Source organism: Bubalus kerabau, chromosome 2, assembly GCF_029407905.1.
Source record: "Bubalus kerabau isolate K-KA32 ecotype Philippines breed swamp buffalo chromosome 2, PCC_UOA_SB_1v2, whole genome shotgun sequence".
Taxonomy (NCBI): domain Eukaryota; kingdom Metazoa; phylum Chordata; class Mammalia; order Artiodactyla; family Bovidae; genus Bubalus; species Bubalus kerabau.
The window spans coordinates 91235674-91263428 of record NC_073625.1 but is presented as its reverse complement, the minus strand read 5'-3'; the positions used below and the strand labels follow the sequence as shown (position 1 = coordinate 91263428).

At 38.7% G+C, this 27755-nt stretch overlaps 1 protein-coding gene across 1 annotated transcript; it reads right to left on the bottom strand.

Moving 5' to 3' along the window:
* Positions 1–415: 415 nt before the first annotated feature.
* LOC129644807 (transmembrane protein 45A-like) lies at positions 416–26520 on the bottom strand. The gene is made up of 5 exons (XM_055570259.1): positions 26331–26520; positions 25445–25657; positions 23513–23697; positions 17162–17307; positions 416–809 (listed from the first exon to the last, which is right to left on the bottom strand). The coding sequence occupies exons 1-5, from the start codon at positions 26518–26520 to the stop codon at positions 719–721; spliced, it is 825 nt and encodes a 274-aa protein (XP_055426234.1). The 3' UTR covers positions 416–718.
* Between the last annotated feature and the right edge of the window lie 1235 nt (positions 26521–27755).

Below are 27755 nucleotides of genomic sequence, written 5' to 3'. Positions count from 1 at the left end.
TCCTTTGGGAGTTACTTAGTCCACCAGTGAAAAAGGGCTCTGACTGTTTACCCATGTATTCCATAAAAGGCTTCTGTTTTAACCCCTCAGTTATTCTAGCAGGGGAGATGGCATGGTGGCCATACTAAGCCATGTGATGATTTTTTCCTCTACAGATAATATTCAAACTCTCCTTTCCTAGATTTTCATGGCTTTTTCACCACGTACCCTTCTGTAACCATGGATCATCTCTTTTATCTTCTTTGAGAGAGTGCACCACAGGATGACTTCCAGCTTGCTCTTCCCAGGAGAGAATACAGGTGCTACAGAAAGAGATATCTCACGAAAAGGAATTTCGGTGTCACACAGGTTCTATCTTCATGATATAAAGGTGGGGTGCAGCTGAATAACAAAAATATCTGAGGTGTTTGAACCAAGATCCATGCATTTGTTTATTTCCCACTGTTGCAAGGCAGTAAACAAATGAAATCCCATCTATGAGTTACAAATGATAGTAAGCCCAGGAACCTTGAGCATATATATCTATAAGGCAAACAAAACAAATATTTTTCAGAATGTGGGCATCATGCTTTAACTAATTAGAGAGAGCCACCTCAAGCCCCCAATATCATGACACCAAGAATCATTCTCAATCAGCTGTTCTCCAAACAAAAGATAAAAAGGCAAAAATAATAGAAAAAGAAAAATTTCATCTAGAAAGACTGGATGCCCATCAAAGTCACATCTCTTCTGAATCTTGTTCTTGTTCAGCATTTTTCAGCAGTTCAACTTCTGAAGGGCAGAACCTCGTAAATCGAGATTTAACCAACCTAAGGAGAATGAAAGTCATCGTACATTATTCCATTTAAAATTAAAATCCCAAACTATCTGTATCTATAGTACAACAAACAGTGGAAGAGGCACCCTCAAAAAGAAAATCACTTTTATTTGTCTTTGGAGCTACCTGCGAACATTTTGTGGATTAAAGCAGTCTATAAGCAAGCAGACACAATAAACCTCTAATATGTAACATGATTGTTTGCATCATATTCAAAATTCATAACTTTAACCATTTCTAAGACAAACAAAAGAATCTCTGGACTGTAGTAGGCCCTGAAGAAACTGAGCTCAGCTGAGTATTACAAAAAGGAGCCCTGTCCTGAGAAGGAAGCCCATGAAGCCATCTCCTTCCCCAGGTTGAGCCCCATGTCAAGTCTGGGCTGTACTGCAGCCCTTACTGTGTCTTCAGAGAGCTGCTTCTGTGCTGGCCCCTGGCTGTTCTGTTGAATGTGATGGTCCCTGATGCACTAAAAAGTTGAAAGAAGTGACCTCTGTTCTTGTAACTGTTTTCATAGATTAAGAAAATCTGTAGGTGCTGGGGGGAAATTTCGGAATTGAAAGATGCCAAGTTTCTTGGTAGCAGAAACTCAGCAGGCTCTCAACTTTTCTGATGTAATCAGAACTACATAAAGCTTTTCCTGTGCAGGATTATTTGTGAAGAAATGGTGCGTGACTATGTCAATAAAATATTGTTAACTTCCAGAAGTACATAAGGATATGCAAACAAACTGATAAACCAAATCCAAAATCATTATTGTTTTATGAAAAACGTCACCAGCCTATCTGTAACTTTACACTTGTTTTCTGTCTTTTTCTCCCAAAGAAGGTCTGGCCCATCCCTCTCAATACACCAGGATTTGACCTGTGCTCTGGATCTCACTAGAGTATGAGTTTCCTAAGAGCAGAGGTTTCATCTTATTTACTGCTCTAACTCTTGTCAGAGTCTAGAACAATTCGTAATAATTGTTCTATGGTTCATAGGATAATTGTTCACTGGTTCATAATAGTGGTTCACTATGTATGTGATGATTCAGTGGACTGTGGAGCGGTCCTACAGGAGTTCGTATCACTTATATACCCAGAGGTAATTCTTCAGTCACTTCCAACTCAACATTAATTTCTCCAACACACAACAATTGAGTGGTATCAGTAACATCTACTGACTCATCAGAAACCAAGAAAAAGTACTCAAAATCTTTTGCCTTGATAATTAGTTGACCATTGACCTGGTTCCCAACGTTCTCAACTCTTCAAGGCACTGTTTTCATGAAAAGCTAATAGTTTTAACTACGGTTAAAACTGGGACAGTGTATCATTTCATTTTTTTAAACCTACACGGTTATCTCCACATTGCAAAACCTGAGTAGGTGCTAAATGGAAGGGATTAATTAGTACATTCATTAGATTCATTCTTGTTGACTCTTCTGGAAAGTGAAACAAAGAACTAGCTATTTATTGTAAGTTGCCTACATGTGAAACTTCAAGTCGCACACTTTCAAATATGTGAATGTGCATGCCAGCCCCCATATGCCAGCTGTTGTACTATAGTACTGTACTTTTCAAAGCACTGTATTGTGAGGTTAAAAATACTTCTTTATTTTTGTGTTTGTTTTTTATGTATATATTACTTGTGTGAAAAGTATTATAAACCTATTACAGTACTGCTACTGCTAAGTCACTTCAGTCGTGTCCGACTCTACGTGACCCCATAGACAGCAGCCCACCAGGCTTCCCCGTCCCTGGGGTTCTCCAGGCAAGAACACTGGAGTGGGTTGCCATTTCCTTCTCCAATGCATGAAAGTGAAAAGTGAAAGTGAAGCCGCTTGCACTTACAAACAAATTGGACTTATGAACATGCTCTCAGAATGGAACTCATTTGTCTGCAGGAAATTTGCTGTAGAAATTGTTTACACGGTTAACAGTGTTAACACAGTGACTACTCCTGTTCCAGATTCCTCCCCTCTGAGTTGTATCTGCTGTTGTTAGACGCCATCAAGCTGAGGCATATTCAGGGTCTGTCCACACCCTGAAGCCCTTGGTATTGGCACACACAGAAATGGCTACTGGGGAGAGATTGAGGGATGGAATAATAAACAGGAAGTACAAATAATTGCTAAATCCTGGAATGGTGCAAGTTCAGGAAACTAAGTTCAGGGTGTGTCTGGGCTTTTGCTCCCACATGTTCTCTTCTGCTCTTAATATAAGAGCAGAGCTGAGACTCTGGGTATACTTCCAGAGTTGAGGTGGAAATCAAACTTCCAAAAGGCAAACTACCATCTACCATGAATTTGGTCATTTCTATTTTGTTCTTCAAAATGGCTCACAAGAATCATTTGTTTGGAAAACCAACCTGAAAATAGGTAATATTTCTTTGTCCATCCAAAGGGGCTTTTGAAATACTTCTGTATCACAGTGATGTTTATGTAAGTTTATATGTGAAATACAGTAAAACACACAATAAGATTTCCCAACAGATAGGTGTCTCCTATGAGCTGTCATGAGAACAACAGGCATGGGACTAGATGAGGCAATCTTTAAACCATTATTCGGGAAAGCTGCAAAGCACAGCTTCATTCTTCAGAGATTTGGGGGGCAGCAGTTCCATAACCCAGTTTTGTTTTCATGGTGATCTTTGTGCTTTGTCAAATAAATTCAGATAGAATGTCCTTAAAACCTATCACCTGTGACTGAGTTATAATCCACTTCACAGTCAAACCCAGATGTATGTATTTTCAAAGCTCTTCATGACTACAGGATTGAATTGAATTATCCTACATATAACCATGCTAAAAGTCAATATTCAATCTTCGTGATATTGTTTAATCTACTGCTTAGTATTATATTAAAATATATCATAATACAAGCTCTTGGCCTTATATTTCATAAGCAGTATGAGAATAAAACTTAAAAGCATATAAAACATGATTCCCAAACAACTGAACCCTGTTTGAGTAGTTCTGAAGCAGAGCTGTTAAAATAGAAAATAAGTGTTTATTGAGAGTATGCCAAGATCAGTGAGAGATATGAAAAAGATCTTTTCCTCCAGGTAGCACAATCTAGTTAGCAGATAAGCCTAACATGAGCTAATAGTAAATATCACAAGATAGATCACAACTGTTAAAATGTGTGATCAAGACTAAAGTACTGTAAACTCATGCAAGGAGATAAGCAAAGACAAGAACAATCACATAAGTTTTCATAGAAGAGATGAGCATTTGATTGGATATGCCGGGTAGAGACAACATGTGGTCAAGAAGTCCAGGGTGCCAGGGAAGGAGAGGCAGTTGCAAAAGTAAACATGGACTTTCTGGTTTCTAGAAAACTATACGTGGATAAAGCGGTTCATTAGGGGTCTGAAGGTTTTTAAAACAGAAAGAAACAATAGTCTTCTTTTGGCTCTAGAACTGACATGGAATAGAGAGGCTTCTTGAATGCCGGCTTTATTCTTGGAGGCTGTCCAAACCCTAAGGAGATGAGGCCCAAAGTCAGCCTAAAACAATAGAGGAAGAAGTCAAGTTTCACTCAGTGGCAGAGTGAACCTTAACCATCAGCGCATACACATGCTTTGGGGGAACTGAATAGGACTAATAGAAATCATTTCATAAGAAGGTAGAATTTCAAGCAGGCATAGCACTTAGACCTCTAGAAGGAGGTAACTACAAATCAAAGCCTACTAGAGACATCTGGGAGCTAGACAAGGAAAAGACCTTTTTTACCCAGAGACACAGCACCAAAGCTCTTTAGCAGTAAAACCCAAAGAAGCACAGAGAAGTAGAGGTAGCTGGGGAAACATCTAGAGAGGACTAGAAAGCTAGTTTGGGCAGAGGCTGAGACCCCATCGGACCTCGAATCAACTACTGAATCTAGGGATCTAGAGAACATGCTAGACGTGTACTATCCAAAATGATAGTCATTATGTATATATGAAAGCTAAAATTCATTAAAATTAATGTAGTACTGGGTTGGGAAGATCCTCTGGACAAGGAAATGTCAAACCACTCCAGTATTCTTGCCTGGGAAATCCCATGGACAGAGGAGCCCTGCGAGCTACAGGACATGGGGTTGCAAAAGAGTCAGATATGACTTGGCAACTGAATAGCAACAACAATAACAAGGCACATGTCAAGTGTGCAATAATCACACATAGATCATGGCTACATGATGGAGACTGCAGATATAGAACACTTCAATCAATGCTAAAGTCTGAAGGTTTAGAGCCTGCATAATTAACAGTTGGAATCAGCCAAGCCAACTGTGGTTTGGCATTAGCTACCATGCTAATGGAAATAAGGAACCATGCTCATTCCATTCTATTCCTACTCATCCTTCAAGTTGCAGCTTAATTCTCAATTGTGAGGAGGCCTCCTGTGTGTTCCAATAGTGCTTTATTCTTACACTATTTCCATTCATCATACTATATTTAAACTGTCTTTCTTTCTCCATAAGGTCCATCAGTTTAGTTCAGTTCAGTTCAGTTCAGTCGCTCAGTCGTGTCCAACTCTTTGTGACCCCATGAATCGCAGCACGCCAGGCCTCCCTGTCCATCACCATCTCCCGGAGTTCACTCAGACTCACGTCCATCAAGTCAGTAATGCCATCCAGCCATCTCATCCTCTGTCATCCCCTTCTCCTCCTGCTCCCAATCCCTCCCAGCATCAGAGTCTTTTCCAATGAGTCAACTCTTCGCATGAGGTGGCCAAAGTACTGGAGTTTCAGCTTTAGCATCATTCCTTCCAAAGAAATCCCAGGGCTGATCTCCTTCAGAATGGACTGGTTGGATCTCCTTGCAGTCCAAGGGACTCTCAAGAGTCTTCTCCAACACCACACTTCAAAAGCATCAATTCTTCGGTGCTCAGCTTTCTTCACAGTCCAACTCTCACATCCATACATGACCACAGGAAAAACCATAGCTTTGACTAGACGGATCTTTGTTGGCAAAGTAATGTCTCTGCTTTTCAATATGCTATCTAGATTGGTCATAACTTTTCTACCAAGGAGTAAGCGTCTTTTAATTTCATGGCTGCAGTCACCTTCTGCAGTGATTTTGGATACCTTATACAATTTTTGATACAGAAGAAGAAGGAGAACAAGAACCAGAGGAATAATAAAAACAACAAGGGTGGGTGGGGGAGGTGGTTCAAGATAGCAGCCTAGGAAGGTCCTGAATTCACCTTCTCCCATGGACACAGCAAATCTACAGCTACATAAGGAACAATTTCCTATGGAAATATAAAAAGACCTGAAAACTAGTCAAACAGCTCCTCTACAATAAAAGACAAAAGGTCCACAATGAGATGGGTAAAAGAGGCAGAGATGTGGTCCAACCAAAGACCCCATCTCCAGGTTGAAGACCCACAGTCAAAGAGATCTCACAGATACCGAGCTTCTTCCTGAGGAGCAAGGATTTGTGCCCTATATCAGGCACCCGAACCCTTTGGACTTGCATTGATGAGATGAGCCCCCAAAACATCTGGCTTTGAAGATCAACAGGGCTGATGTCCAGAAGAACCAAAGGACTGTAAGGAATGGAGATTCCACTCTTAATGGGCTTGCATGCAGACTCACCCACCTGGCCATACAGCACAAAAACCACAGTTTGAAGAGTCCAAACCATATGTGAATGGGATTCATTTGCTAATCTTAAAGCATCTGCCAGCAAGGAAGAAATCTGTTAGGATTCTCTCGCGAGAATGGAAGCACTGGCAGGTGCCATTTTCACTTTCTTCCCCCTCTGCTCTGCTAGTGCCAGCACTAGGGGCCACCATTTTTGTACTCTAATTCTAACTTGCTAGCACCAGTGTTAGATCAGAGGAGAAATTAAAAACCACCTGCAGACAAGTGGAAAATTGAAATACAACATACCAAAATCTATGCAATGCAACAAAAGCAGTTGTAAGATGGAAGTTTATAGCAATAGTCCTACCTTGAGAAATAAGAAAAATTTCAAATAAACAACCTCACTTTTACACCAAAGGGAACTGGCAAAAGAAGAGCAAACAAGCCCAAAATTACTATAAGGAAGGAAATAGTAAAGATCAGAGTAGAAATAAATGAAATAGAAAGTGAAAAGACAATAGAAGAGATCAGTGAAACAAACAGCTGGTTATTCGAAAAAATTTAAACAAAATTGCTCAAAATTCTCCCAGCCAGGCTTCAGCAGTACGTGAACCGTGAACTTCCAGATGTTCAAGCTGGTTTTAGAAAAGGCAGAGGAACCACAGATCAAATTGCCAACATCCGCTGGATCATCAAAAAAGCAAGAGAGTTCCAGAAAAACATCTATTTCTCCTTTATTGACTATGCCAAAGCCTTTGACTGTGTGGATCACAATAAACTGTGGAAAATTCTGAAAGAGATGGGAATACCAGACTTCCTGACCTGCCTCTTGAGAAACCTGTATGCAGGTCAGGAAGCAACATTTAGAACTGGACATGGAACAACAGACTGGTTCCAAATAGGAAAAGGAGTTCGTCAAGGCTGTATATTGTCACTCTGCTTATTGAACTTATACGCAGAGTACATCATGAGACTCTTTGGGCTGGAAAAAGCACAAGCTGGAATCAAGATTGCCGGGAGAAATATCAATAACCTCAGATATGCAGATGACACCACCCTTATGGCAGAAAGTGAAGAAGAACTAAGAAGCCTCTTGATGAAAGTGAAAGAGGAGAGTGAAAATGTTGACTTAAAGCTCAACATTCAGAAAACGAAGATCATGGTATCCGGTCCCATCGCTTCATGGGAAATAGATGGGGAAACAGTGGAAACAGTGTCAGACTTTAGTTTTGGGGGCTCCAAAATCACTGCAGATGGTGACTGCAGCCATGAAATTAAAAGACACTTACTCCTTGGAAGGAAAGTTATGACCAACCTAGATAGCATATTGAAAAGCAGAGACATTACTTTGCCAACAAAGGTCCATCTAGTCAAGGCTATGGTTTTTCCTGTGGTCATGTATGGATGTGAGAGTTGGACTGTGAAGAAAGCTGAGCACCGAAGAATTGATGCTTTTGAAGTGTGGTGTTGGAGAAGACTCTTGAGAGTCCCTTGGACTGCAAGGAGATCCAACCAGTCCATTCTGAAGGAGATCAGCCCTGGGATTTCTTTGGAAGTAATGACGCTGAAGCTGAAACTCCAGTACTTTGGCTACCTCATGCAAAGAGTTAATTCATTGGAAAAGACTCTGATGCTGGGAGGGATTGGGAGCAGGAGGAGAAGGGGATGACAGAGGATGAGATGGTTGGATGGCATCACTGACTCAATGGACATGAGTCTGAGTGAACTCCGGGAGATGGTGATGGACAGGGAGGCCTGGCGTGCTGCAATTTATGGGGTCGCAAAGAGTCAGACATGACTGAGTGACTGAACTGAACTGAACTGACTGAAACAAAATTGACAAACCTTTAGCTAGACTCACTAACGAAAAAAGAAAATGAAAATGAAATGTTAGTCATTTAGTCATGTCTGACTCTTTGTGAGCCCATGGACTGTAGCCTGCCAGGCTCCTGTGATCATGGGATTCTCCAGGTAAGAATACTGAAGTGAGGTGCCATTTCCTTCTCCAGGGGATTTTCCCAACCCAGGGATCAAACCCAGGACTACCACATTGCAGGCAGATTCTTTACCATCTGAGCCATCAGGAAAGGAATAAAAGAGAGAAGGCTCAAATAAAATCAGAAATAAAAAAAGGAGAAACCAACACTGCCCTCACACTAAAATCAGACAAAGATATCACATACAAAAAAGAAAATTACAGTCCAATATCACTGATAAAAATAGGTGAAAAACTTTCAACACTATAAGTAAACTGAATTAAAGGCTATATTAAAAGGATCGTATACCCTGATCAAGTGGGATTTATTACAGGGATGTAAGAATAGTTCAACATCCACAAATTAATCAATGTAATATATCACATTAACAAAAAAAAGGATTAAAATCATATGATTATCTCAATAGATGTATAAAAACATTTGACAAAATTCAACATCATTTATGATAAAAACTTTCAACAAGTGAATATAAAAAGATGTATCTTAACATAATAAAGATCATATACGACATGCTCACAGGTAACACCATACTCAGCGATGAAGTCATGAAATTTTATTCCTTAAAATCAGGACCAAGACAATAAGTTTCACTTTCACTACTTTTAGTCAAAATAGAGTTTAAGTCCTAGCCATAGCATTTAGGCAAGAAAAAAGGCATCCAAATTGTAAAGGAAGAGGTAAAACTGTTACTATTTGCAGATGACATGATACTCAATATAGAAAATCCTAAAGACTCCACCAAAAAAACTGTTAGAATTAATAAATAATTTTAGTAAAGCTGCATGGTATAAAATAAATATGCAAACATGTTGCATTTTATACAGTAACAAGGAACTATTAGAAAGAGATATTAAGAAAACAGTCCCATTTACAATGGCATCAAAAAGAATAAAATACCTATGAACAAATTTAACCAAGGAAATGAAAGACCCAAGGCAATGGCACCCCACTCCAGTACTCTTGCCTGGAAAATCCCATGGATGGAGAAGCCTGGTGGGCTGCAGTCCATGGGGTCGCTAAGAGTTGGGCACAACTGAGTGACTTCACTTTCACTTTTCACTTTCACACCTTGGAGAAGGAAATGGCAACCCTCTCCAGTGTTCTTTCCTAGAGAATCCCAGGGACGGGGTACCCTGGTGGGCTGTCGTCTATGGGGTCGCACAGAGTCAGACACAACTGACACGACTTAGCAGCAGCATACACTTAAAACTATAAAACACTGATAAAAATAATTGAAAAAGACATAAATAAATGGAATGATATTCCATGCTTATGGATTGGAAAAATTAATATCATTAAAATATCTACATTACCCAAATTGATCTACAGATTCAATACAATCCCTATCAAATTATGAATGGCATTTTTCACAGAAATAGAACAAACAATCCCAAAGTTTGTATGGAATCACAAAAGATCCTGAATAGTCAAAAAGAGGTTGTAACAACAGAACAATGCTTGGGGGGACTCATACTTTCTAATTTCAGACTATACAACAAAGCTATAAAATCAAAACAGTATGATATTGGCATAAAAACAAACCCATAGATCAATGACACAAACTAAAGAACTAAATTCATAAATACATGGTCAATTAATTTATGATAAAGCAGGCAAGAATATAAAATGAGAAAAGGCCAATCTTTTTGTTGTGCTGGGAAAACTGTACAGCCATGTGCAAAATAATGAAACTGGGACACCATCTTATACCATACATAAAAACTCGAAATGGATTAAAGTCTTGAATGTAGGACTAAAACCATAAAAATCCTAGACGAAAATATAAGTGGTGAGTTCCTTGATATTGCTCTTGTTGATATTTTCTGGATCTGACTCCAAAGGAAATGGCAACAAAAGAAAAACTAAACAAATGGAACTACATCAAATAGAAAGCTTCTGCACAGTGAAGGAAACCATCAACAAAATAAAAAGGAAACACTGAATGGAATAAGATATTCCTAAATGTTATCTGATAAAAGGTTATATCCAAAATACATAAAGAAATCAAACAACCCAATAACAACAACAACGAAAATTCAATTTAAAAATAGGCAGAGAATCTGAATAGACATTATTCCAGAGAAGACCTACAGACAACTAAAAGGCACGCCTGAAGAACAGCTGTTATCAAAAGGACAAGATATAACAAGTACTGGCCAGAATATAGAGAAAAGAGAACCCTGATGTACCATTTGGTAGAAATGTAAATTGGTATAGCCACTATGGAAAACAGCATAAAGTGTCCTCAAAAAATTAAAAACAGAAGTATCATACAATCCAGCAAATCCACTTCTGGGTATTTATCTAAAGAAAATGAAAACACTAATTCAAAAAGGCAACTCTAGGTTCACTGTACCATATTTATAATATAATAACCAAAATATTTGGGCTTCCCCAATGGCTTAGTGGTAAAGAATCTGCCTGCAGGGCAGAAGATGTAGGAGAGGTGAGTTTGATCCCTGGGTAAGGAATACCCCCTGAAGAAGGAAATGGCAACCCATTCCAGTATTTTTACCTGGAGAATCCCATGGACAGAGAAGCCAGCGGGCTATAGGGTCGCACAAAGTCAGACACAACTGAAGCCACAGGGTCGCACAGAGTCAGACACAACTGAACACATACACACAAAACCAGGATATGGAAACAAATGTCTATCAATTGATGAATGGATAAAGGAGATGTTTTATATATGTGTTTATACAAGATAAATATTTTATACTTATATGTATATAATAGAATATTACTCAACCATAAAAAAGAATGAAATGGACCTTGAGGTATTATGCTAAACACAATAAGACAGATAGAGAAAGACAAATACCAAATGATTTCACTTAACTTTGAGATCTAAAAAACAAAGGAACAAACAAAGCAAGGAACAGATTCATGGTTGCCAGAGTTGGGGGAGGTAGGCAAAAATGGATGAAGGGGATCAAAAGGTACAAATTTCCAGTTATAAAATAAGTCTTATAGTTTGGGGAATACAGGTCTTTGGTCTCCTTAGGTAGGTTTATTCCAAGATATTTTATTCTTGTAATGGGGTTGTTATTCTTGTTATTACCAAGTTGTTATTCTTTGTAAATGGGCTTGTTTCTTGAATTTTCTTTGGGATCTTTTACTGTTAGTGTATAGATAAGAAGAGACTTCTATGTATTAACTCTGTAACCTGCAAATTTACCAAATTCATAATGAGCTCTAGTAGTTTTCTTTTGGTGTTTTTAGGATTTTCTAAAACATTTTCTACATGTATAAGATCATGCCATTTGCAAACAGTGACATGAATTTAACTTCTTTCTCATTTGAATTTCATGTATTTCTTTCTCTTCTCTGATTGCTGTAGCTAGGACTTCTAAAACTCAGTCAAATAGAAGTGGTGAGAGTAGACATCTTTGTCTTATTCCTGATCTTAGAGGAAATGCGTTTAACTTTTCACCAATAAATATGATTGTTAGTTATAGTTTGCCATATATGGGGTTTATTATGTTGAAGTATGGTCCCTCTATGCCCACTTTCTGAAGTTTTTATCATAAATGGGTGTTGAATTTTGTCTAAAGCTTTTTCTGCATCTATTGAGATGATCATATCACCTCACACCAGTCAGAATGGCTATCATCAAAAAATCCACAAACAACAAATGCTTGAGAGGGTGTTGAGAGAAGGTAACCCTCCTACACTGTTGATGAGAATGTAAATTGCAGCCACTACGGAGAACAGTATGGAGATTCCTTCCTGCTACTGCTGCTAAGTCGCTTCAGTTGTGTCTGACTCTGTGCAACCCCATAGACGGCAGCCCACCAGGCTCCCCCATCCCTGGGATTCTCCAGGCAAGAACACTGGAGTGGGTTGCCATTTCCTTCTCCAATGCATGAAAGTGAAAAGTGAAAGTAAAGTCGCTCAGTCATGTCTGACTCTTCGCGACCCCATGGACTGCAGCCCACCAGGCTCCTCCATCCATGGGATTTTCCAGGCAAGAGTACTGAAGTGGGGTTCCATTGTCTTCTTCTTAAGAAGCTAAAAATAGAGTTACCATATGATCCTGCAATCCCACTCCTGAGCATACAACTAGAGAAAAACATGATCCAAAAGGATACATGCACCCCAGTGTTCACTGAAGCATTATTTAAGTAGACAAGATATGGAAGCAACCTAAATGTCCATCAAAGGGATGGAGCCAAAGCAAAAAGAATACCCAGCTGTGGATGTGACTGGTGATAGAAGCAAGGTCCGATGCTGTAAAGAGCAATATTGCATAGGAACCTGGAATGTCAGGTCCATGAATCAAGGCAAATTGAAAGTGGTCAAACAAAGGATGGCAAGAGTGAACGTTGACATTCTAGGAATCAGCGAACTGAAATGGACTGGAATGGGTGAATTTAACTCAGATGACCATTATATCTACTACTGCGGGCAGGAATCCCTCAGAAGAAATGGAGTGACCATCATGGTCAACAAAAGAGTCCAAAATGCAGTACTTGGATGCAATCTCAAAAATGACAGAATGATCTCTGTTCATTTCCAAGGCAAACCATTCAATATCACAGTAATCCAAGTCTATGCCCCAACCAGTAACGCTGAAGAAGCTGAAGTTGAACAGTTCTATGAAGACCTACAAGACCTTTTAGAACTAACACCCAAAAAAGATGTCCTTTTCATTATAGGGGACTGGAATGCAAAAGTAGGAAGTCAAGAAACACCTGGAGTAACAGGCAAATTTGGCCTTGGAATACAGAGTGAAGCAGGGCAAAGACTAATAGAGTTTTGCCAAGAAAATGCACTGGTCATAACAAACACCCTCTTCCAACAACACAAAAGAAGACTCTATACATGAACATCACCAGATGGTCAACACTGAAATCAGATTGATTATGTTCTTTGCAGCCAAAGATGGAGAAGCTCTATACAGTCAGCAAAAACAAGACCAGGAGCTGACTGTGGCTCAGACCATGAACTCCTTATTGCCAAATTCAGACTTAAATTGAAGAAAGTAGGGAAAACCACTAGACCATTCAGGTATGACCTAAATCAAATCCCTTATGATTATACAGTGGAAGTGAGAAATAGATTTAAGGGCCTAGATCTGATAGATAGAGTGCCTGATGAACATGGAATGAGGTTTGTGACATTGTACAGGAGACAGGGACCAAGACCATCCCCAATAAAAAGAAATGCAAAAAAGCAAAATGGCTGTCTGGGGAGGCCTTACAAATAGCTGTGAAAAGAAGAGAAGCAAAAAGCAAAGGAGAAAAGGAAAGATATAAACATCTGAATGCAGAGTTTCAAAGAATAGCAAGAAGAGATAACAAAGCCTTCTTCAGCAATCAATGCAAAGAAATAGAGGAAAACAACAGAATGGGAAAGACTAGGGATTTCTTCAAGAAAATCAGAGATACCAAAGGAACATTTCATGCAAAGATGAGCTCGATAAAAGGCAGAAATAGTATGGACCTAACAGAAGCAGAAGATATTAAGAAGAGATGACAAGAATACACAGAAGAACTGTACAAAAAAGATCTTCACGACCCAGATAATCAAGATGGTGTGATCACCGACCTATAGCCAGACATCCTGGAATGTGAAGTCAAGTGGGCCTTGGAGAGCATCACTACGAACAAAGCTAGTGGAGGTGATGGAATTCCAGTTGAGCTATTGCAAATCCTGAAAGATGACGCTGTGAAAGTGCTGCACTCAATATGCCAGCACATTTGGAAAACTCAGCAGTGGCCATAGGACTGGAAAAGGTCAGTTTTCATTCCAATCCCAAAGAAAGGCAATGCCAAAGAATGCTCAAACTAGGGCACAATTGCACTCATCTCACATGCTAGTAAAGTAATGCTCAAAATTCTCCAAGCCAGGCTTCAGCAATATGTGAACCGTGAACTTCCTGATGTTCAAGCTGGTTTTAGAAAAGGCAGAGGAACCACAGATCAAATTGCCAACATCCGCTGGATCATCAAAAAAGCAAGAGAGTTCCAGAAAAACATCTATTTCTCCTTTATTGACTATGCCAAAGCCTTTGACTGTGTGGATCACAATAAACTGTGGAAAATTCTGAAAGAGATGGGAATACCAGACTTCCTGACCTGCCTCTTGAGAAACCTATATGCAGGTCAGGAAGCAACATTTAGAACTGGACATGGAACAACAGACTGGTTCCAAATAGGAAAAGGAGTTCGTCAAGGCTGTATATTGTCACCCTGCTTATTGAACTTATATGCAGAGTACATCATGAGAAACACTGGACTGGAAGAAACACAAGCTGGAATCAAGATTGCCGGGAGAAATATCAATAACCTCAGATATGCAGATGACACCACCCTTATGGCAGACAGTGAAGAGGAACTCAAAAGCCTCTTGATGAAAGTGAAAGAGGAGAGTGAAAAAGTTGGCTTAAAGCTCAACATTCAGAAAACGAAGATCATGGCATCTGGTCCCACCACTTCATGGGAAATAGATGGGGAAACAGTGGAAACAGTGTCAGACTTTATTTTTCTGGGCTCCAAAATCACTGCAGATGGTGACTGCAGCCATGAAATTAAAAGACACTTACTCCTTGGAAGGAAAGTTATGACCAACCTAGATAGCATATTGAAAAGCAGAGACATTACTTTGCCAACAAAGGTCCATCTAGTCAAGGCTATGGTTTTTCCTGTGGTCATGTATGGATGTGAGAGTTGGACTGTGAAGAAGGCTGAGCACTGAAGAATTGATGCTTTTGAAGTGTGGTGTTGGAGAAGACTCTTGAGAGTCCCTTGGACTGCAAGGAGATCCAACCAGTCCATTCTGAAGGAGATCAGCCCTGGGATTTCTTTGGAAGGAATGATGCTGAAGCTGAAACTCCAGTACTTTGGCCACCTCATGCGAAGAGTTGATTCATTGGAGAAGTCTCTGATGCTGGGAGGGATTGGGGCAGAAGGAGAAGGGGACGACAGAGGATGAGATGGTTGGATGGCATCACTGACTCAATGGACGTGAGTCTGAGTGAACTCCGGGAGATGGTGATGGACAGGGAGGCCTGGCATGCTGCGATTCATGGGGTCGCAAAGAGTTGGACACGACTGAGCGACTGATCTGATCTAAAGAATATGTGGTACATATATATATATAACAGAATATTACTCAGCCATTAAAAAGAATACTGCTATTTGCAGCAACATGGGTAGACCCAGAGATTGTCGTACTTAGTAAAGTAAGTCAGACAGAGAAAGAAATATCATATCTTATTTATGAAACAGAAATAGACTCACAGACTTAGAGAAGGAACTTATAGTTACAGGGGTAGTGGGGGGAGGGATATTTAGAGAGTTTGGAATTGATATGTACACACTGCTGCCTCTAAAATGAATAACCAAAGAGGACCGACTGTATAACATAAGGAACTCTGCTAAATATTCTGTAATAAAATAAATGGGAAAAGAATTTGAAAAAGAATAGATATATGTGTATGTAGAACTGAATCATTATTCTGTACACTTTAATTAGCACAACACTGTTAATCAACTGTACTATCATATAACTAAAAAATTTTTAAAAACAGAATAAAATAAGTCATGGGGATTTTGTATATAACACAGTGACTATAATCAAAAATATTGTATTGCAGATATGAAAGTTGGTTAAACAAGTAAATCTTGAAAGTTCTCATCATAAGAAAAAAATTTTGTAACATTAATATGGTGACAGATGGTGTAACTATTAATAGACTGATTGTGGTGGTCATTTTGCAATGTATACAAAAGTTGAATCATTATGTTGTACAAAATGACACTAGTATAATGTTGTGTGTCAATTGTGGTGGTTGTTGTTTAGTCTCTAGGTTGTATCTGACTCTTTGCAACCCCTTAGGCTATAGCCCGCCAGGCTCCTCTGTCCATGGGATTTCCCAGGCAAGAATACTGGAGTGGATTGCCATTTCCTTCTCCAGGGAATGTTCCCAACCCAGGAACCAAACCCCCATCTCTTGCATTGGCAGGCTAATTCTTTACCACTGAACCACCAGGGAAGCCCATGTCAATTGTACTTCAATTGAAAAAGAAATCTATCATAGGAACCAATGCGGGGAAAAAAAGAGCAAGGGTAAGAAGAATTTCTGTTGAGCTCTTATTATATTAAGGGCAGTTTAATGATATGATCTCATTTAGGTACCATCGTTATCCCCATTTTGCAGACAACAAAACTGATATTTAATGTAGTTAAATCATTTACCCAAAGTCTTTTAGCTGACAAGAAGCAGAGCTGGAAACATGGGTTCTTAGCAATCTGTTACATTGCTCCTCACCCATCATGAAACACTGTATCAAAGTCCTTATAAAAACATATAGCATTCAACTTAATCTTACTGTTACAAATATTACAGCAAATATCAAATTAATCAAAGTTAATGAGAGGCATACATGTTGGTCAAAAACGCCACCACATTTGGGAAGTGTCATAACTGATGTCCACATGGGCAAATGGAGGGGGCTCACTGCAGGTATGTTGATGACCATTTGGGAAAGAAAACAGAATATACAAAGACATGAAGGCACAGAAGAACATATTGAAGGGTGATGCATAGGTTCAGAGTACAGCAGAGACACTCTTTAGCTATTCCAATCTTAAACCAGCATTTATTATTTTAATTGGAAATGTTTGTGTTTGTAGATAATTTTCTGCTATATTACCCTCTTTGTGGAATGCTAAGGAATAAAATACCTCTTTGAACTTAAAGTTCGGACTGTCGAGTCTTGATGATCATATACCAAAAAAAAAAAAAAAAATAGAATTTCTATGAACAATAATCACTAACTTACCAGGTGACAAAGACATACATTGCTCCAGTGATGATAATGGCTATTGCATAATGCCAGCAAAAGCATATGGTGAGAAACATAATGTTGTTATGATCCGTTAAATCCCAAGGAGGGTTTCCGTTGAGGGGATAAAGGACAAACGCAATCTGTAATTTAAAAGAAAAAGTGAACATTAAAGCATTACCAGCCATATTCACAAAAATGGTGCAATTCAAAATGCTTTGTTTCAAGATTAATGGTGACAGATAACTCCCATTATCTGAGATGCTACAGATAAGAAACTGCTATCTGTTTTACTAAGATAGACAATATCTACTAAATTATATTTTTGCAAAAATGTTTAGGATATTTACAGATCAATTTTCAAAATATGACTAGTAGTCATCTCTGTAGATTGGTAGACTTTCAGAGAATTTGGTAGGATTCTAAGTTGCTCGGTTTCACTCTATTATTTCAAAATCAGAGGGTTTTTTTTTTTTTAAGTTTTTGAAATAAACAAAGCCCATGGGTAACATTATATTTATACTTAAAGTTTGTCTCCTAAGATCAGGAGCAAGACAGGGTGTTTGGTTTTACCATTTCTGTTCAACACTGTACTAGAAATTCTAGCCAGAGCAACTAGTCAAGAAAAATAGATAAAGGGCATCCACACTGCAAAGGAAGAAGTAAAACTATCTATATTCACAAATAAAATGATCGTATGTACAGAAAATTCTAAAGAATCCACAAAAAGCCTATTCGAGCTAATAAATGAATTTAGCAAACTTGCAGGATACAAAAGCAACACTCAAAACATGTAATGGACAATTCAAAAAAGTAAATTAGGGAAACAACTCCACTTATAAAAACACTGAAAAGAATAAAATATTTAGGAATAAATTTAATCAAGGAGGTTCAAGTCTTGTACCTTGCAAAACTACAAAATATTGTCAAAAGAGATCAAAGATCTAAATAAATGAAAGTATACCTCATGTTCATGAACTGGAGCATTTAATATTGTTAAGACGGCAATAGCACCCAAAGCACTCCACAGATTCACTACGATCCCTATCAAAATCCCAATGGTCTTTTTTTTGCAGAAATGGAAATCTGATTCTAAAATTGATGTGGTATTGCAAGGGACCCGGAATAGCCCAAACAGCCTTGAAAAAGTAAAGCAAAGTTGTAAGTCTTACACTTAGTGATTTCAAAACTTATGACAAAAACTACAATAATGAAAACATTGTGGTACTAACATAATGGTAGACATACAGATCAATGAAATAAAATTGTGAGTCCAGAAATAAGACCATAAACCTGTAATAAATTGGTTTTTGACAAGTGTGCCAAGGCCATTCAATGGGGAAGTTAAAGTCTCTTCAACAACCGGTGCTGGGACAAATGAATATATACGTGCAAAAAAAAAAAAAAAATTATTTACCCTTATTTTACACCATATATAAAAGTTAACTCAAAATGAGTCAAAAACCTAAATATGAGAACTAAAATCATAACTGCTAGAAGAAAACATAAGGAAAAAGTTTCATGTCCTGGGTTTTAGTGATGATTTCTTATACATGACACCAAGACACATTAAAATTAAGAATTTTTGTACATCAAAGGACAGTATCAAGAAAATAAAAAGAAAATCCTCTGCATAGGAGAAAATCCTTGCAAATCATGTATCTAATAAGGAATTGGTATCTAGTTCTAACTGTGGCTTCTTGACCTCCATACACATTTCTCAGGAGGCAGGTAAGGTGGTCTGGTATCCCCATCTCTTTAAAAATTTTCCACAACAAACCACAACAAACACAGTCAAAGGTTTTGGCACAGTCAATAAAGCAGAAATAGATTATTTTCTGAAACTCTCTTGCTTTTTCCATGATCCAATGGATGTTGGCAACTTGAACTCTGGTTCTTCTGCCTTTTCTAAATCCAGCTTGAACATCTGGAAGTTCACAGTTCATGTACTATTGAAGCCTGGCACGGAGAATTTTGAACATTTCTTTGCTTAATGTGTGAGATGAGTGCAACTGTGTGGTAGTTTGAACATTCTTTCACATTGCCTTTCTTTGTGATTGGAAAGAAAACTGACCTTTTCCAGCCCTGTGGCCACTGCTGAGTTTTCCAGATTTGCTGGCATACTGAGTGCAGCACTTTCACAGCATCATCTTTTAGGATCTGAAATAGCTCAACTGGAATTCCATCACCTCCACTAGCTTTGTTTCTGGTGATGCTTCCTAAGGTCCACTTGACTTCCCATTCTAGGATGTCTGGCTCTAGGTCAGTGATCACACCACCATGGTTATCTGGGTCATGAAGATCTTTTTTGTACAGTTCTTCTGTGTATTCTTGCCACCTCTTCTTAATCTCTTATGCTTCTGTTAAGTCCATACCATTTCTGTCCTTTATTGTGCTCATCTTGAAATGTTCCCTTGGTTTCTCTAATTTTCTTGAAGAGATCTCTAGTCTTTCCCATTCTATTGTTTTCCTCTAATTCATTACACTGATCACTGAGGAAGACTTTCTTATGTCTCCTTGCTATTCTTTGGAACCCAGCATTCAAATGGGTATATCTTTCCTTTTCTCCTTTGCCTTTAGCTTCTCTTCTTTTCTCAGCTATTTCTAAGGCCTCCTCAGACAACCATTTTGCCTTTTTGCATTTCTTCTTGGGGATGGTCTTGATCCCTGCCTCCTGTACAATGTCATGAGCCTCCATCCATAGTTCATCAGGCACTCTGTCTATCAGATCTAATCTTTTGAATCTATTTCTCACTTCCACTATAATCATAAGGGATTTGATTTCTGTCATACCTGAATGGTCTAGTGGTTTTCCCTACTTTCTTCAATTTCAGTCTGAATTTGGCAGTAAGGAGTTCGTGATCTGAGCCACAGTCAGCTCCCGTCTTGTTTTTTGCTGACTGTATAGAGCTTCTCCATTTGGCTGCAAAGAATATAATCAATCTGATTTTGGTATTGACCATCTGGTGATGTCCATGGGTAGAGCCTTATCTTGTGTTGTTGGAAGAGGGTGTTTGCTATGATCAGTGCATTCTCTTGGCAAAACTCTGTTAGGCTTTGCTCTGCTTCATTTTGTACTCCACGGTCAAATTTTCCTGTTACTCCAGGCAGCTCTTGACCTCCTACTTTTGCACTCTAGTCCCCCATAATGAAGAGGACATTTTGTATGGAAAAGTAGTGGGAGAAAAAAATTGTGAAAAGCAAATAACAATGTAATTTTATTAGCTTGAGATAGAGTTTGGGAAATAAACATTCAAAGCAACCAAACATGGAAGCATAATAAATTCACCTAAGTCCCTGAAACATTTTCATTTCAGAAGAATCCAGCACAGAGGGGACAAGGGACATGTACCATGGCTAAAGCTTCCTATCCTGCTAGTATGTTTGCTTGTATTGGTATCAAATATTCATTTTTCTCTAAGTCTCAAATGTCATTTAGTCTGACCACCCAGTAAAGAAAAATACTAGTCTGGACATAGTGATGGACAGAAAGTTTTAAAAATAATCTCAAATTTATACCCTCAAAATTTAACCTCATATATCTTCCTTAGAAAAGCTCTTGGGGAAATATGAAAACATTATTACTCTGCCAAAAGGGACAACATTAAGCCAACCTATGCTCAGTTGCAAAAGTTCACAGCTTCCTCCCTCAGATATTTAATTAATTAATCATTAATCTTTAATGGAACACTAATTAGTTTCATCAGTTCTGCTCTTAATTGTATTATTACTTTATTCAACTATCTTTGGGTTTCCCCCTTTTATCTTAGTTTCTTTATTTGAATATTTAGCTCTTTAAGAAATTGGATTGCATAAACATGTGGATAATCTTCAGCCCAAAAGATGGAATATACTTTCTTCTCAAATATATATTTACTACCACTGACATTGGGCTGCATCCCGAAAAAGTCTTGACACATTTCAAAGGGAACACATACAAAGCAATTGAAAACAAATAATAAAAAGAATATTTTTGGAAATTGAAAAAAATGTTTCTAAATAACTCATAAATTAAAGAGGAAAGCACATAGAAAATGCAACATTCAAAATCACCCAAGATGAAAGCTACCACATACAAAATCTCATGCTGCCTGCCAAGTCGCTTCAGTCGTGTCCGACTCTGTGCGATCCCACGGACTGCAGCCTACCAGGCTCCCCCATCCCTGGGATTCTCCAGGTAAGAACACTGGAGTGGGTTGCCATTTCCTTCTCCAATACATGAAAGTGGAAAGTGAAAGTGAAGTCACTCAGTCGTGTCCGACTCTTAGCGACCCCATGGACTGCAGCCTACCAGGCTCCTCCATCCATGGGATTTTCCAGGCAACAGTACTGGAGTGGGGTGCCATTGCCTTCTCCCACAAAATCTCATAGGAAGTAGTTATACTAGTGTATAGGAGGAATTCTACAGTCTTAGGAATATTTATATAAAAATAAGAAAAATTAAATATAAGTGAATATTCAACTCAAAAAAACTAGAAATAGAGAAGAATATAGCCTCATGACATTAAAGAAAACTGAAAACTGGGAGAAACTGACAAATCCGTAAATATAACATAAAATTTTAACATACCTTTATCAGAAAGTGAATGATCAACTGGATGGAAAGCAATTAGAAACAGAAAATATTTACAAACATTTAATTAAAAAGAGTCGAAGAGCTTGACTTTACCCCTACATCCAGAGAAATCTCTAATTTCCTTTTAGTTCCCCTGGAGCCAAATAACCAACCATCATGCCTACCCCAGACTTGGAACCCACAGAGCTGCCGCCCAGCTCTGCTCAGTCTGGGAATGTCTAGTCTATTCTATTTTTATTTTATTCACTGGTGGCTTGCCCTGTTTTTGTTTGTGGTGTTTAATTTGCAACTATGTATTTTTAAACACTCTTACTTTCATTTACTTTTCTATTCTTTTAATTTACTTTTTATTTTATAGGTATTTTTGATAGTTTATGTATCATTGTTACATACTTGAAGCAGAGGCAATACACTGAGGCATAAACTCACTGTGTCATCTTGATCTGAAATTATCACCGTTAAATTTTTTAAATTTTATTTTTAGTTTTGAATCAGCAATACCAGAACATAGTAAAATATTCCAACCAAGAGATATAGAAAACATAATCACATCTTACATGCCATTCTATTTAGCTTGCCAACTGATGGTAAATAATCTCACAATACAACATCTATATACCAACTGGTTAAATTCACTGATTATCAAATTATACCATGATGAGGTATTTGTTATTTTTTCCAAATCATTTTACCTTCAAAAAACCCCTGAATCTCAGCCCCTATTTACTAGCCTGTGCTCCAACAACCTTTCTACTCCCCCACAAGCTTAAATAATCACATCTTTCCTAGCCCCCATTTGACCGTGATGTTTCTCTGAGTCCACCAGGGCTTTCTTGTCAATCTTCACTGAAATGCAAATCCCTGGAAGAACCTCATCATCCCAAATCCCTGCACTTTAGTGACTAAAAATCTCCTCTAAGAAATCTTCTGTAATTAAACCACATTCACCTTTCATTCCAGACTTTCCTTATATTCATGAATGTATGTTCGGACAGAGGATGAGATGGTTGGATGGCGTCACCAACTCAATGGATATGAATTTGAGTAAACTCCAGGAGTTGATGATGGACAGGGAGGCCTGGTGTGCTGCAGTCCATGGGGTCACAAAGAGTCGGACATGACTGACCGAACTGAACTGAACAGATAAAGTATATGTTCACTGATTGGAATATATGTTTTCAACAACACTCCAAGGTTAGGGAGTCAACAATAAAAGTGCCTGGGATTTGGAGTCAGACAGACCCACATTTAGATCCTAGTTCCACTACTGTGTGATCCTGAGCAAGTAACCTGCTCTCTCTGAGTCTCTTTATCAGTTAGTTGGGGATGATAATATCTAACTTCCAAGTTGTCATGAAGACAAAATGAAAATGAAACAATGTGTATGTAAAAGTCATGTCCAGGGGCCGGCACATACTTATTCCTCAATAGATAATAATTCCCTTCCTTTCCTGCCTTCCTTATGTTTCTCGAGCTTAATACCCATTAGGCTTTAAGTGACTTTAGCATCGGGAACTGCTTCCAGCTAAGCACTAGCTCAGAGTTCCTACAAATGGATATTCAGGTGCGTGATGAAGGTGTACACCTCCTACCTCCTTCCCTGCCGCTCTGCCACTATTCTCACCAGGGCCACTGGGCCCCTCAAAGGCCTGCATTCTCACTACCAGCAGCATATCAGAAGGAAATCTTTGGGTTCCAGGGCACAACACCCACAGTCAAAGAGAGGTCATCAGTGCAGACATCAGGCACATTGACTGGAGGCCCCAACTCACCTGCCAGAACCAGCTTCCCTGAAGCAGGAAAAGGCTTATCCGCAGAAGTTCCACAGTTATCTTGGCCTGCATGAAGAGCTCCATGAAGGTAACCAGGGCTGTCAAACAGATGACCAAGACCAGAAGCTTGTGCACAAAGATGTCCAGCACTTCTCGGCCATGAGTGTGATGGTAGAAGATAAAAGCTGTCGGAGGCAGAAAAAATAGTTTGTCTTTCTCAATGAAACTACTGTTCCTCCCCCATCTCCACACAGCTTTACATAAAGCACACGCATTTGTCCAAAAGATGAGGTGCCCACTGCTTCCATTAATAATGGAAATCTCTAGCATTTTTGGAATCATCACTATACCTGTTTACGATGTAATCTTTGAAATCTCCTTTTCCCTTCCCCAGTCTTTATTCTCTTCTCCAATACATCATGACATTTTCAAGGAACTAAATTTCAAACCATATTTTATGCAAAAGGATGAATAATAGGCATGATGAAGGCAGGGGAGCAGGAGTTAGGGCGAGTGGACAGATGAATGAAATAAAGTCTTTCCTTAAGCAATTTAGTCTACTGGAGGCAGCAAATATAAACACAAATCATAAGAGTGCACTTCGATGGGTAGGGCAAGGTTCTCTGGAAGCTCCCAAGAAGTAGTAACTAACTATATTTTTAATCCTATGGACAGATAGTGGCTTCAACTTCATCCTTTTCATTCAGATGTAGAGGAAAAGATGTTCATTCAAAATATAGTAACATCTGGAGAGTAGCTTCGGTGTGAATGGATACGTGCAGATATGTATGGTTGAGTCCCTTTGCTGTCCACCTGAAACTATCACAGCACTGTTAATCGACTATACTCCAACATAAAATAAAAAGTTTAAAATAATATGATAACATCTGAGATAATGAGAATCATGCTGTTGGTGACTGTTGCCCAACTTGTATCTATCACTTGTTCTCAAAGAGCATTTGGCAAAAGCGCTTATCTTTAGACGTAGGAGGCAAGGTGGACATTAGAAAGGACTGCCTCTTGATAATTGGGGGCTTTTTAGTTCTATGACCAGTCTACCCCTTACATATAAAATGTTGTGGTTCAGTCACTAAGTCGTATCCAACTCTTCTGTGACCCCATGGACTGCAGCCCACCAGGCTCCTCTTCCATGGGATTATCCAGGCAACAATACTGGAGTGTGTTGCCATTTCCTTCTCCATACATATAAAATAAATGAAAACAAAGCATTAAATACTTGTCATCAGTGTTTTCTTATGCAGTAACAGAGAGGCCAACTGAACAAAAAGTGTTAGGACCTCAATTTTATGTGACTGGATTTTTTGGACTCTGTTTATCATGTAATGGTGGAGTTTAATTATATCAATATTAAAAAGGCTACTTCATAGGTATGGGAACTACTCTGCTTTGAGTGGTCTCTTCTTTGGAGGAATATTTATGCTTTACTAACCCCAGAGAAGGAAATGGCAACCCACTTCAATATTCTTGCCTGGGAAATCTCATGGACAGAGAAGCCTGATGGATTTTAGTCCATGGGATCACAAAGAGTTGGACACAAATGTGTGACTAAAAAACAACAACAACACTTCACTACTCTGAGCTCAGTTTTTTGTGTTAAAAATGGAAATAATGATCATCTCCAGGATAAACCTGAGATAAATGAGCATGGCAGGTGGTTCTTTAAGGTAGATGTGAAATTTGAATACGATACCTGAATGATTGTGCTTGTCCAGTTTTACTAAATAAGTTAGTAGGGAAGGGAAATCTTTGGCATCCTGTCTAGGACACCTCAATAGCTTACCATGACCCAGACAGCTGGCCTACAGGTCAAGGCTGTACCAGGACACCAAAGGAAAGGTGCCCTTTATTGTTGTAAAGGGCTAGACAAATGTCCAATAATAATGAAAGATAAATGAAAACATTCATACTTACCCTCCACAAATAAGGCATTTAATAGCATTAGCTTGGTAAAGGAGGGAGGAAGTGACCTGATGGTGGAACATAAGATGTTTGTCACACCCAGCAGCCCAAAGAAGAGGTACATGGTAAAATGATGCCAGCCTGGGAGTCTGACCCACTGATCCTTTTTGTAGTCGTATAAGATCAAGTGCGGTCCTCCAGGAATAAACTGTCCTGCAAGTATGCCTGCAGAGGGATAAATCACACTTTAAGCCATCTTTCCACAACTTTACTGAAAACTGAAGATGCAGAAAGATCAGCCTACAGCTTAGCCCAATATATTGTCTTTTTATGGCACTGATTCTTCTTTCTGGGCCATTACCTAACAGCTGAGCACTGGTTCTTTAGACTGGTTTAGAGCTTCAAAGACTGGTTTAGATAATCCCTTTTAGTCAAAGATAGCCAATTTTGTCAAACAGCTATGTCAGATCTTCAAAGCTAATGGACTTAGTTCCACTGAGTTCCTATTTTAATCTAATGACTAGATAAATCCTGAGTAATTTTGGATTTAGATTTGTGAGATTAATCCTATAGCATCTGATTACTTCCTTCTTACAGAGTACATCTTTGGGTAGGGAGTTGTGCTTGGCTCAGGATTAAAATGCTAGAGTTCAGCTTCTCCCCAATTAAGGATAACCAAATACAACCGAGCAACTGAACTGAACTGTTAGAAAACCAGGCTTGAACTGAATTGCTACATGATCAAGCAATAAAAAACAGAAATACAATTAGAATACGTATTCAGATGTATTTGAATAAAAAATTTGTTTTAGTAATCTCTTGTTTTGATATTCAATCTTCTCTTTGCATGTGAAAATACACCAAGAAAGCAAACAGAACACAGAAAAGGGTCACTCACCGATTAAAGCCATTCCAACTAGTGCAATTCCCTCCAACATTTCTATTCGATAGAATAATACTTTGGGCTCAAAGTAGGAAATCCGCTTCTGCTTTTTGAAGGCATATTTCAGAACGCACGTTATAGTCCACCAAATCCCCAATGTAAATAAGAAGACTCCAGGGAGAACATGGCCTTTGAAATCCCCCATGACTACCAAAATAAGAACATAGAGAAGATGAAGGCATTTCATTCCCAGAACTTGGCCTAAATGTCACTTTTTCTGTAAAGTATACTATCTCTGATAATGGTAGATATTACCACTGAGTCAGAGGATCCAGTATCACTGACGACAGTAGTAGACCTATTACAATATCAACATACCAGCAAGTAGAAAAATCCACATTTGTTGAACACTTACCTTTTTCTAGGCACTGTGTCAAGCGGTTTACATGTGATCTCTAACTTAATTTTCACAGCATACACATAAATCAAGGGTTAAATCACATTTTCAATTGGGATACAAGTATAGGAAGTGAAATGACTTACCCAAACCTCACAACTATTGGGGGGAAAAAAAAAAACTTCATTGTTTTTAACAGAGAACTGAAAAGATCTTTGAAAAATGATAGTGTGTACTCAACCAACACATTTTAAATATATTTGAAAGAAAGTAACAGGAAAGTTTTATCTTTATGTTTAAAACTTGAAGTGATATAAAATTGCCTACAAGAATTTTTAAATAGGTAATTTCAAAGTATCAAACACCAAGAGTGTGGAAAAGATCATTAGTACTTATCAAATATCTGTGTACTCTTCCACACTTTTCCCAGCCACTTCACCATTTGATCAGAATCACATTTCCAGTTCTGAGCAGTGGACTGTGGCATTTGTCACTTCCAGGGTGAGTCAGTTAAGAACCTACATGCTTCCTTTAACTCACTTTTCCCCTGCCTTGGCAACCTGGGCATAGCATATCTACAAGATAGAAGACAATCAAACAGCCTGCATCAGATTTCTACAAGAAACAACCCTTTATTGGGTTAAGTCATTTAAATGTTGAGGTTTAATAGCTTAATCAAGCAGATCCAAAGGGATACCAAGCTAAAACATACTGCAAATTCTGTTCATTCCATTGCTACATGATTGACCAATAAAAATCAGACATATCCTCCTTTTTGGTCAGCACTATATAAAACTATTGCACTCATCTAACACGCTAAAAGTTATGCTCAAAATTCTCCAAGCTAGTCTTCAACAGAAAAAGAAACAAGAACTTCCAGATGTTCAAGCTGGGATTAGAAAAGGCAGGGGAGAAGGCAATGGCACCCCACTCCAGTACTGTTGCCTGGAAAATCCCATGGATGGAGGAGCCCCTGGTAGGCTGCAGTCCATGGGGTCGCTAAGAGTCGGACAGGACTGAGCGACTTCACTTTCACTTACCAC

Bases quoted from the DNA above. Each gene is read 5' to 3' on its own strand.
- LOC129644807 (XM_055570259.1), bottom strand. From the start codon at position 26,520: ATGGGGGATTTCAAAGGCCATGTTCTCCCTGGAGTCTTCTTATTTACA. The intron at 25,658-26,330 runs GTGAGTGACCCT...ATCCCTCTGCAG, and splicing joins AGTTGGAATGGCTTTAATCG to GCATACTTGCAGGACAGTTT. The intron at 810-17,161 runs GTAAGTTAGTGA...CATTCTCCTTAG, and splicing joins ATGTATGTCTTTGTCACCTG to GTTGGTTAAATCTCGATTTA.